Genomic DNA, 12,709 nt, shown 5'->3' on the forward strand with positions numbered 1-12,709 from the left:
ATCTTCAGAACGTTCTGATAGGAAAACGAAGCTCAAATAACCCCAGGGGCTGGGAGAAAGCTGTTGTATCTGTAGCTGGAACGGCGTGGCCTTTGAGGGACTCACCGTCAAAGATTTCAAACTCATCGTATTGCTTCTCGCTGAGGAAGTACTCCACCGTGATAGAGATATTGTACTCTGGCTCTACTCTCACCAGCCAGGAGCAGGTCTGGAACTGTGGGTAGCTTCCAGGATAGCTCTGGCTAAGGATCACGCCAGTGGAGTCTGTCAGAAGCTCATTGGTCGGGCAGTGCACTGGGAGAGAGAGAGAGGGAGGGACTATGTACATGGCATAGAGACAGAACAGGGCTGGGATATCAGCTTGTCCGTGGAGTAGAGCTATCACTACAAAGTTAGTCCTGGGTATTTAAACAGGTCCTCACATTTACCATTGTATTGACCCATGGCAGGAGGTAACTTAAGATTCCATGTTAACATGACAGTGTTATGGGAAGTCACAGCAGGTCAGTTGGTTCAAATCATTTCCTAGCTTGGATGTGGGTGCTATCTGGATTTGAGGTAGATGAGGGGAAGTGTCTGTCTATCTATCTGTCTGTCTGCCTGTCTGCCTGTCTGTCTGCCTGCCTGCCTGCCTGTCTGTCTGTCTATTTATGCAACAGTATGGCCTCCCATACCCAAAGAGTCACTCTACAAAATGGGTTTAGTCTGTACAAAGGTAGAAGAGTGCAGAAGTAAGCCACAGATCATAGGTCAAACACACCTGAACTCAGAGCCCAACTCTAAATCCAGGAGCAGGAGGAGTACACAGGCACTCGCAACCTGTCTGGCCCCCAATAAATTATTCCCTTTCAGGGTGAAAGCTTTTCCAACACAAGCAAGGAGTCCCTCCCTCAGAGGATGGTTGTATCCTAGAAAACTATGCTGCACTACTTCAAACCACATATAGAGAGTCTGTAGCACAATGTCTCAACACAGCACAGTGATGGTGGTGGTAACGGAGGAGCGGAGAGACCAGCAGGGTTGGCTGCAGCCTGATTCATTGCATTAAGGTGGTTAAAGAAAACATTGTTGTCCCAGTGAAGACTGTGTGAACCACTAAAAGGGAGAAACAGCAGGAGGAGGAGAAGCAAGAAGGGGTAGGGATGGAGGAGGGAGAGAAGCAGGAGGAGAAGGAGGTAGAGGAGCAGCAGGAGAAGCAGCAGGAGGAGCATCAGAAGGAGGAGGAGGATCAGGAGAAGGAGGAGGTGGAGGAGGAGCAGGAGGAGAAGTGGGAGGAGGAGGATCAGGAGGATGAGAAACAGGAGAAGGACTAGGATGAGGAGAAACAGGAGGAGGGGCAGGAGAAAGACCTATGACGTAACACAAGGGGAGGGAAGAGGCTGGTACAGAGGAGCCCTGTGCACCCAGGCACTGGGGAGGCCACAACAGTCTGCATGGAACAACTTCCTGGGTAATGCTCTTCTCTTTGCTTGGTCTGAGGTTGAGGCAAGCTTCAAGGACTGAATCAGCTTCCTCCAGGCCCTTGGTAGCTGTTCAAGTTTTCCAACCCCACAGCAGTCCGGGAGGGTCAGATGTCATCATCACATGCTTAAAGCCATCGGCCCCCCAACTCCTCACAATAGCCCACAGCCTAGGATCAACCTAGGATCCTCAGTTTACAGGGTGGTTACCAGCTCTGTGTTTCCTTGGGTGCTATGGGGTGGGGAAGGGTTGGGTTTGGACTGAGCTGGGGTAACCTGGTGACGTGTATTCATCTTTTCCAGGCACTGCGTTGGGATGCGGGCAGCTGAGGTCTGGGGCTACAGGGTCACACACACAGGACATTGGGTACATTTGCACCACAGCAACAGGGTGACATTCCAATTTTTCCATGCCAACACTCAGTACCCAACTACAGAGAATGCCCAGGTAAGGAACAGGGGCTGGCCAGACCCTTCCACAGCCCCCAGCTCAGAACAGGTGGGGTCCTTGCAAAGGCTCTCGTTCACTCTGACTCCATAACTCATCCATCAGACACCATTGACATGGGGATCTCTTTTCATTGGGCAGGAACTGAGCAGAGAGCTGGGGACAGGAAGAGGGCTCTGTCGGGGTGCCAGTCAGTGTAATTACCTTCACATATTGGGGGTGGGCCTTCGAACTGCAGGTAGGTTCCCAGCTTGCAGGTGAGGATTTCGCTCCCCACTAAGGTAAAGCCTGGAAGGCACCTGTAGCGGACGATGTCACCTGTCAAGAGAGATGGTCAGAGGCATCCCCTGGAGCAGTCTGATTCACAAGGGTTGGCATCCTTAGGACCTCAAACCCACGTCCCTAAAAGGTAACCACACATGGGCTCCACGCTGTCTCCATGACCCAGACAACTGCTTCCCTCCCCAGCTCAGTCTGGCTATTTCCTAAGAAATTCTAGGCTATCTTAAAGCTTTTGAACAGCAGAGGGAAGCCATGCTTCCAGCTCCTCCTTCTGGGGCTGGATGAAGGAAGAGGGTTTGTATTTTTGGGGTGTACTTGGCTGATAGAACACTGCCACCCCCGTGGTCTGGGCCTCTGTTTCCCTCTACATAGATACAGTCATCGCCCCAGTCCCCATAGCCTCCTGGGTCTTCTCACTCAGCTACCCTGGTTTGAGATCCCTGGCATTTGGCAGTGGTACCTATGTTGAATTCTTCGTTCTCTGTGACCACTTCAGCGTTGGGGAGGATGGTTGGGGGAGGACACTTGGTGAGTGGATAAGCTAGAGAGACAGAAAGACACAGGTCAGGGGCAATATGTCACTCCTGGGCCTTGGACCAGTTCCTAACAATCTCTTACCTCATTTGTTCGCCTAGCAGATGTGTGTTTGGTTTTGTTGAATTGGCACAAGGTCTTATGATGTAGCTCAGGCTGCCCTGAGCTTACTGTGTAGACAAGGATAATCCTTAACACCAGAGCCTCCCTGCCTCAGCTTCCCAAGTGCCAGGATTACAGGCGCTCGCCACCATGTCTGGTTTACGTGGTGCTGGCGACTGATCTGGGGCTCTGTATATCTTAGGGGAGCGCTCTGCTAACTGAGGTGCACCTGTAGCCATTCACGCGACAGATGTGCATTCGTTGAGTGTTTATTTCTACGCAGGGCCAGTTCAGCCACACGCTCTTTGGCTTCGCTTCAGTCGTCAGGTTTTGGTAGAAAACCCAAGGAGTATGGGTCAACAGCAGTAATGAAGGAAGGAAGGGCTGCATGGCAGACCCATCACTCGAAGGCATGGTCGCTTTGACATACAGTTGCTTTAAGAGACACAGCAGCCAGGGCGGACCCTAATGGCTATAGCCTGGGCCCCCAGTCTTCTGCAAGTACAGGAAGAATGTGTTAATAAGGGGACCTCTGTGCGCCTTGTCTGCTCAGCTGCCGGGTTCAAACAGGCTATGGTTTTGGTTGTAATCCTTGTTTCTTCTCCAGTGCCATGTACTCCTCAGAGTAAAGTCTTATTTTAAATCAGCCATCCCCTTGGGCTGGAGTTATTAAAGGGCCTGTTTACCCGAAGTACCTGCCATATCAAAACTAGCAGTCAGTATTCACATCTAACGGGATCCAAGAAGCATCCAGTGATGTCACTGGCCTGAGGGCAGGGTGGGGAGGAGCATGGCTGGGACGTCCTCCATGCAGGGACACTTCTGCATTCTAGCCCTCTAAATCCCCCAGCGCCGCTGACCCTGCAGTGTGTTTCTCCTGTGAGCTGGTGATTAGATAATGAGGTAAAGTTACTTCCTCGGGATCCTGCAGGAAATAAATGAGGCAGGCAGGACTTAACTGGGGTCTGGCTGTTCCCGGGCTCAGGTCCTCCCACTGGTCAGAGCCCAGCCTCCACATCCTGTGTGTGTCTTCTTCTCTGACCTCTGTCCAAACACGGCTGACCTCAGTGGATTCTCTAAACTGGAGTCGAGCCCGTGGGGCAGAGGCTGGATGGTGCCTGGGTGAGGAATGGTTGGTGTGGAACGCCTTTTATTACCTGGCTCATGGCTGAGTGCTATTGATCCCGTTACTGCTGCTGTGGCTGCTGTGGTGACGATTGTTTCCCAAACCTCCACATCCCCAGCTATGTTTTTTAAAAAATGTATAATGTCATTAGGAACCCGGGGGGTTTTCTATGGAAACGGTAGGAGGAAAATGAGGTGTATCCATTGTCCTCTCAGATGCAGCTACTGTTGATCATGTGTTGTGACTTCTTTGTGTCTTTGCTCCCTGCGTGGGTCAGGGGTTTTGTTTTAACAGGTCTGCCATCATGAGGTATGCGCCTTGTGCTTCACCTTGCCAGCTGCTGGTATAGCAGAAGACATTTCCCATACAATAAGATTTCTTCAAGAACGAGATCAAAACAACTGTGAAATCTAAACATAATCATTTACTAAAATTTATTTCAGAGGCTCTGGTGTTAACCAGTGGGTGTCTTAAGTTTTTCTACTTAAAGTCCTGGCAACATTATTTACCCCACACAGCACATGTATCTCTCTATTTTTTGTTTTGTTTTTGGACAAAAAGCTCATGAGTCCCAGGCTGGTCTCAGCTCACTACAGAGCCCAGAGTGACTTTGAACTCCGGATCCTGCCTCTATTTCTCCAGTGTTGGAATTCCAGGTGTGCCTCGCCATGGCTGGCTTTGGAGCATCTTTGGTATTTTTAAACATTCTTCCTTCTTCTCCTTCTGCTGATTCTTTTAAACTAGAAATGATTACAGCCCCCAACCTTTATAGAACACGCAGGCAATCCTTGTCAAATGTCAGTAACCTTTCCTGGATATTAGGACTCAGGTCTCTTTCTTTCCTCGATACTTTAAGGGGGGTACGATTCTACTGAGTTGGACGTCAGAATCCAAAAGGAAATTAAAACACAAAACACAATAAAAGTGTGTGTGTGTGTGTGTGTGTGTGTGTGTGTGTGCAGCCATCCTAATTATGATTGAAGCGGGGTGCTTAAAAACACCAGTTCATGACTGCCTGTACTCAAAATAGCTGTGAGAATAGGTTGGTACATTGATGGGAAGTTGCACCCTGGCATCCCAGATATTCAGGGTGGTGTGTAAGACTTCCCAGTTTTGGGGCTGTATGTGGAAGTCACAACAGCGATGCCACACTGTTTCTGAGACCACAGCATCCCAGACACACACAGCTCCCATCATGCAATGGGAGCTACCTTCCAGATATCGCCTTGGGATCTGACATTTTACCAGGTGGAGACGGAAGGTAATTGGACACTTCGCCTGTGTCTACTTTTATGTGAGATGTTATATCACATTAGGGAATCTAACTTTAAGTTTTTATACAGATGTGTTGTCTCACAAGTGCCACATGAAAAAGACACAAGCTTTAGCAGTAAGTGAACCGACACTGAAGAGGCCCTCCTGAGGTATCTGAGTGGCTTTCTGCCTGGTTTGACAAAAGCCGGAGCAGTGTCTGCCCTTGAGGTGTGCTTCCATTTTTCTGTCTAGGAAAGTTGTTCGACGTGCACTGTCAGCAGATGACGAGTGCTGGGAGGCAGGGTGACACCTTCTTCCTTCCACTCAGCCCTGAGATGACCTGCTGTGGGGTTCACCTTGCTCAGAAATGTGGGTGCTGAAGATGCAGGGAGTAACATTTTCTTTCTTGTTCTTTCAGAATGTACAACCCACTATGGGCAGAGTCGCCAACTCGCTTGACAAAGAAACACCCAGTAGACGCCTTTCCTTTTATTTTTGGGTGGCATGTATGTATTTGCGTGTGTGTGTGTGTGTGTGTGTGTGTGTGTGTGTGTGTGTGTGTGTGTGTACACCTGAAGCTAACTGATTGGTGGCATTAGGAATCTGTCTGACTCTATGTTCCCACCCACCAGCACTGGGGTTACAAGCAAACGTCACTACCCCCACCTTTTACAGGGGTGCAGGAAGTCTGAAGTCAGACCCTCAAGCTGGTGCAGAAAGTGTACTTATTGAGCCCTCTCCTTGGCAACCTTTGATTATTTTTAATTTTTTCATGTTTCATGAGTTTTGCATGTTAGCAATTTGCATTTCTCTCTTTCACTGACCAGCTATGTCCTTCATTCCTGCTTTTGGCATGGAATTGGAAGACTCTGAATATTCCAGACTGACCCTGGCTTGCTAATTCTCTGACTATTCTGGATTGACCTGGCTTGCTAATTCTATGCACGTGGTCGGTCATTTGTTTCATTTTACTCACGCCATTTTTCAATTTCTACAGATATGAAAATCTTATTTGGTCAGCTGTCATTTTCCTTAACAGTTACAAAAAAAAAAAATGAATCGATCTCTTCTGGGCCTCATACTTGCCTTTGAAACGTCTAAGGCGTGACCAAGTTTTCTAGAAAAAAAAAAATCAATACAAAGAAATTTGCCCTTAACGCAGTTTTCAGAGTTTGCATTTTGTGGTTGTCAGGGGGATTTCTCATTGGGTTACATTTTGTAAAATTACATTTTTTTTTGTTCCACATAGAAAGTTTGTGGAATACAGATGAGCAACAGACAAAGTGCCTGAAATAAAAACAAACAAATCACTAACCAAAACAACCAGTCAACCAATTAACCAGCCAACCAACCAAACAGCCAACAAAACTGTCACATGGTGGTGCACACCTTTGATCCTAGCACTCTGGAGGCAGAGGCAGGTGGATCACTGTGAGCTCAAGGATGTGTGTGTGTGTGTGTGTGTGTGTGTGTGTGTGTGTGTGTGTGTGTAGAGAGAAAAAGAGAGAGAGAGACAGAGAGAGGTGCGCGCGCGCACGCGCGCGCGCGCGCGCACACACACACACACACACACACACACACACACACACACACACACACACACACACTCACTCAGGGAGGTGGGAGAGGAAAGGAGAATGCTACAGGCCAGCCAGGGCTACGGAGTGAGACCCAGTCTAAAAACAAAAATAACCAACAAAACAAGAACAAAACACTCCTGAAACTCCCTCTCTAGCCATAAGGAGTCTCAGCCATTTTGAGCATAGATTCAGGTTTAAAAACTGAAGTTGTCTCACTATGTCTGCTGTGATCTCAGGACCTACTCCAAGGTGGGGACTTTCAACATGAGACTCCTCCATCTCATTTTGCTATCCCCCTTTCTCTCTGGGGTGGGGCATTGCCAGGTCTAATCCACACCATCGTGACATCTGGTTGGTGTCTGTCCACTGTTTGGTCACTGGAGTGAGGCACTGTTATAGTTTAGCGAGACCAGCACAGGTTGGAGTGGCGGCTAGTGGGTGGAGGGCTAGCGGGTGGAGGAGGGCTAGCGGGTGGAGGGCTAGCGGGTGGAGGGGTCATTGCTTTAGGTCTGTTGCAGCCCACACGCCAGCTTCGTATCCTGCTCTTCCCTTGTGGCTTCCCAGGTCAGGTGCTCCTCAGCTAGATTGGTCTTTGACTTGGATATTTTAAGGCAAATGGTGGTTTATAGGATTCCTTCTCACTTACCCAGGCCAGTTGTTGCTGGGACTCTGATTTTGAGTTGGGTGTTCAAGCCCAGGTACCACTCAAATGCCCCCCCCACTCTGGCACTGTTCTTTATACTCAAATCTCTCTCTCAAGAATGTTGTAAGGATAGTGGCTTAGTATAGGGAGGACCTGTGGCTATTGCCTTCTGCTAGCATTTGAGACCTGACAGCGGTCTGCTTCCTGTTTCACTGAACGATAGAAAACAAGCCTGTCCTTAAATCAGTGGACTGTGGGATGTGAATGGTATTTAGGGACTATGTCTTTATCTGCACATATGTGCATATAAGCATGTGTTTGTGTGTGTCCAAATGTGTTTATTCATATAAATCACACAATCATCTATTACTTTACACGAAGATTATTCCTAATTCATCTGTTGCAAATGCATTTCAAAGACTATCTTTAAACGTGCATCTTTTGCACTAAGGTGGAGGGCAAGGAGCCAAGGGGCTATTCGAACCCAAGGGGGAGCTCCTGGGTGTTTCTTTCTCTGTACGGGGTCTTTCCATCTTTCGGCTCACAGGTTAGCAGCAGGGAGGGACTCTGCCACACCTGGATGCAGATCTCCCCTCTCGGGAGGTAGATGGGTTGAGTTTGGGCACAAGTAGCGTCTCTGTTTAAGTTTTAAGTTCTCAAGAGGGGTTAGGTCACATGTTCACACGTGATTCAGGATGTCCAAGCTGCTGTGGCTGCGGGATGTGCAAGGAGATGTGTGTGTGTGTGTGTGTGTGTGTGTGTGTGTGTGTGTGTGTGTGTGTAGCAAGCTACCCACACAGCAATAGACATGGAGATCACTGTGCGAGGTGAGAGGCGCAGACGGCACGGAATAATCCAGTCTAGTGGCATCATATTAGTGTGAGTTCTCCAACTACGAACCGCTACCTTTCCCTGCAAGCTTTCTGAGGGGACGGCTATTTAAAAGCCACCACCCCATCTATGGTGCACCGATGCTCCCCCATAGCAGCGAACTGGAGAAGGCAACTCGCATCCATCAACGGATTAATACTAATGGGAACTGTGTGATACGTACACCATGGAAATCCTGACACAGGACAGCATACACAGACCTTGAAGGCACTGTGCTGTGGGAAGGGAGCCATTCACAAGACGATGTATTGTGTGTGGTCCCATTTATAAGGTACAAATAATAATCAGAACTGGAGGTCGAGAACTGACTAATGAGGACAGAACTTCAGTTTTAAAAGATGGCCATTCTGGAGAAGAGAACTGAGGAGGAGCACACATGCAGCGCCTCTGAATTGCCTGACTGACCACTGTGCACATGTTCTATCACAGTGGGAAAAGTATGCATAGTGAGTTCAAAACCAAACTAAATAAAAACCAAAGCTTTAAAGTTGGGAGCATACAGCTTAACCCCTACACCTTCTTTAAAAAAAAAAATACCATGAATATTTAAAACAGCAGTCCCTAAACAAGATTCTTCATAGTCTACTTCCTGGATAAGCAGTCTTCCGTGTAACCACAGCAACTGTGAATGTCTGGAAATGCGTAGAGATGCACGACTGCCTTCCATTCCCACATCTCATGTGAGTTCCTCAGGGTTGGGGCTGAGGCTGGGGTGCAGATCTTGTCCAGCACACACAACAGGCAGGTCCCACAGTCAGTGCCACAGAGGGAGAAAGCTTCCCTGTTTGCCTTAGCTACTTGTCTTGTTACTGTAACAAAACGCTTGAGGCAAGCAGCTTACAGAGGGACAGTTTTATTTAGGCTCACAGTTTGAAGGCACAGCCCATCACAGCAGGAAAGGCATGGTGGCAGGAGATCAATCAAGGCGGCTGGTAACATTGTATCCTCAGTCAGGAAGAAGAGAGGAAGAGAGGGATGAATGCTGTTGGTTCCTTCCTTTTGTACAGTACAGGCTTCTAGCACACAGAATGGTACCACCCACATTTAGGGTTCGTCTTCCCACCTCAGTTAATGTCACTTTGGAACCTGCCTCAAAGGCATGCCCAGAGGCTTGTCTCCAGGGGCCGATCATTACTGGGAATACCAGCAGAGTCCTTCGATGAGGACTAGGACTGTCTCAGAATCACTCTACAGGAGATCTGGCGTCTTTTTAATTGGAGCAGTGCTAAAGACTTCTGTTGACCTTTGTGGTTTTTGACACTTTGGATGGTCACATGTGGTGAACCGAGGCTTGAGAGAGCTCCTGCTGAAGTGTATCCAGGGCATGCATCTTTGGACTGTCATTGAATGGGGGCTCTCAGACTCTGCCGTCACCCTGCTGTCTCACCGACACTGACTCCTCCTGCAGTCGTGTAGTTAAAGTGGCATGCTCCAGGCTTCTCCATTCCCCTTCGTAATTACAGCACGGAGAATGATTTGCAGCCGTGTAAACATCTCATCTTTAAACAACTTTCAATTTACTCCTCTACCTGCTTTGTTTGACAGGTTCCTTACTATTTGCCGGTATTATTAATGACTTTGATTTTCAAATGATCTCCAACATGGCCAGCAGGTGTCCCTTCGAGCCAGTTCCTAAGTTTTTCTGCCCTCTCTCCATCACTCCCTAGACATCTCCTTATTTTCAACTCTAAGATGCTTCTGCATTGTCTTGCCTCCTCAGCCCCAGCCTTGGGATTAGCCGTTTCTTCACGGAGCTCTGGTCCATCCAGTGGAAAATGCTATTCAGAAACTAAGACCTGGAGCTAGATGTGCTGCTCCCTGCTGCCGGAGATGCTGTTCATAGCCTCTTGGTGGCAGAGCTGGGGAGTCTAAGCATGTGCGTACACACATGTCTCCATATGGACAAATAAATGCCCCCTCACATTGCAAAGAGTGACTGTGACAGTTTGGACCCAACACCGATGGTTACGTTCTGACCTTTGTTCTTCCTGTGTTTTTGGGGCAGTCTTCCTCTCGTCTGAGAAGCCAGTCCTCTGGTGTCCTTTCCTTAGTTGATGAGTCACTGTATGGAAGTAAATTCCTATTCCGTCGTTGCCCCTCCTCCACACACACAGCTCTGACTGGGCTGTCTGGACTCATCTCTGTGTGGATGTCCTTCTCATTCCTCTTGGGCTTCACACCTGACGGAGGTGCCTCCTCATCTGTCCCAGAGTCTGACACCATGTGCCAATTCTGTCCCCTTCAGACATGTACTCATCTATCACCAAGGATGTCGACTATCTCTGTCAGGCAGCCCCTCAGTGTGCCCCTGCCTGTGCTCCGTCACCCTGGTGGAAGGCACAGCAGCTCTCGTTCCCTCTTACGCTGGCAGGTGTAGATGCCTGGTCTTGTTTGTCCCATTCACTGTCTAAGTGTCTCATGTTGTATTCGAAGCCCATGTGATTGAGACTCTCATGCTGGAGGGAGCCCCTTTCCCCCAGCCCTGTTCACTCTTACAATGCTTCAAGGACATTTTCTCTGCTATTCAAATCCACTTTCTCCTTTTGAAAACATGTCACAGAGCCATTTCATACATCTCTCTATGGTATCTTTTCTTCCTGCTTATTGATGCTTATAGGAAAACAAAGCTACCGGGACCCACTGCTTAGTGATGGGAAGGTGAAGCACTATTTCCCCAATCTCTTCTCTCCCCATTCTTCAGTTTCCACCCCGAAGCGTCAGCTCTCCACAGTGACTCTGGAGGAAGAGTGTTCTTCTCCACCCCAGCTGCCAGTTAGCCCCTCCCTTGCCTCATTCCCAGCCCATGCTATTCACTCTAGGGGATTTGCTGATGCACAAGTCCACTACTGTGTTCTCTCCCTGGAGAAAGCAACATCTCTGGGGCAGTGGGCATTTTGCAGGGCAGGGAGCATGAACAGTCAATGGAGATGTGAGAGGAGGCTCACCCACATCAGGAAAAGTGGAATGCCATTTGATGAATCCACCGGATTGGTAAAAATGGTAAGAGCTCAGTGTTTGTGAGGGCACTGGATAGGAAGGTGGGTCCTCTGTTGCTGACAAGAGAGACTTCTCTAACACAAGGCAGGAGGAACCACTGAACTAGCCCGAGTCTCTGTTCACTTTTTACTTTGAGACGTGGTTTCAGTCTATACAGTCATCAGAGATGGCCCTACCCTCACTCTAGCCTGTCCAGGTCTTGAACTGGATCCTCCTGCCTCAGTTCTGGAATTAGTCTGTCAGCCGGCTCAGATTGCCTGTGGTCTTTACTTGAGTATGTTATGGTTCCCATCAATGTGTACACGTCTATGAAGTCACACCAGATCACACTGTAGGACTTAACTGTCTGAGCGCTGTCGCCCACTTCTGCCTGAACATCCTGGGGAAACCCTGAAACATTTTTGGCACCTCTTCCTCATTGGTGACGTGGGGGATGACAACAGTAATCACCTCACAGGAGTCTCAGAGCTCACCAACCCCCAAGTGAAGAGATGGAGGTCACCATCAGAGAAAGGTCACAGAAGGACACACAAACGTGACTGAAGGTTGAGGTGGGAATAGATTTCAAATATACACTGCTTTGTAAGCTGGGAACATGGCCATCACTCCATAGAGAAGCACATGCCCACAGAAATGGTTTTATGACTCGTCTGTGTTACGTCTGTTAATAATAAGATTGAGAAACATCCAGGTCCCCAGTGAACTTCAGACTAGAAGAAAATAGGCAGTTGGTGAGGCAATCCCATCTGAACCGTTTATGCTTATCCAGGATGCAACCATTCTGCCTGCCCCTGTGACAGGAAGTAATGGGCTGCCTGTGAGGTCAACAGAGCCCCCAAGAGCCCTGTGGGGAAACTGACTTAGAGAAGTGAGGGGCTAAGGGGGCAATAGACAGGTCAGCTGTGAGTCATCCAGGGAGGGTGCTTCTGTATACCAGGACAATGAAGAACGCAATGTTGTAACAGACCTCTGGAGGGGCAGCGCCAGCATAGGCTGGAAACATTGTAGCTCAGAAAGACCACATGACTCATTAAAAGCCACCCAGCTAGCAAACACAGCCTTGATGGGAAAGCCGGTGTGCCCCCACCTGCCCCAGCTCTCCTACTGACCTGAGAAGGCAATGGCGAAGATCCCGCCCGTGGCCGTGTCCCGATGGAACTTGAGCAGGACCTGGTTAGAGGAGCTGTATGCTATTTTCTTGGACAGACTCCTTGTAAAGACCCCAAGCTGCAGAGACGTCTGCTGTGGTCCATCCCTGCACACAGGAAAGAAAGCTCTGCTTGTCATCAGACACTTTGAGTGTTTGCTTTTCCCAGAGCCATCAGTGGCCCTGAGAGAGACCTGTAGTGGGTGGCTGTGGCTTCAGGAAACTCTCTCTAGTATCTCTCTGTG

The 12,709-nt window shown here is 48.8% G+C and overlaps 1 protein-coding gene across 1 annotated transcript in view; it reads right to left on the bottom strand.

The window, feature by feature from the left end:
* Csmd2 (CUB and Sushi multiple domains 2) overlaps window positions 1–12,709 on the bottom strand; it is a 569,599-nt gene that overhangs the window by 56,970 nt on the left and 499,920 nt on the right. Inside the window, exons 44-47 of the mRNA XM_032897562.1 lie at window positions 12,427–12,572; window positions 2,651–2,731; window positions 2,113–2,226; window positions 106–294 (exon numbers count right to left, since the gene is read on the bottom strand). Coding sequence (XP_032753453.1) covers window positions 106–294; window positions 2,113–2,226; window positions 2,651–2,731; window positions 12,427–12,572 — 530 coding nt within the window. The remainder of the gene's footprint in view (window positions 1–105; window positions 295–2,112; window positions 2,227–2,650; window positions 2,732–12,426; window positions 12,573–12,709) is intronic.

This window comes from Rattus rattus, chromosome 1 (assembly GCF_011064425.1).
Source record: "Rattus rattus isolate New Zealand chromosome 1, Rrattus_CSIRO_v1, whole genome shotgun sequence".
In the NCBI taxonomy this organism is placed as follows: domain Eukaryota; kingdom Metazoa; phylum Chordata; class Mammalia; order Rodentia; family Muridae; genus Rattus; species Rattus rattus.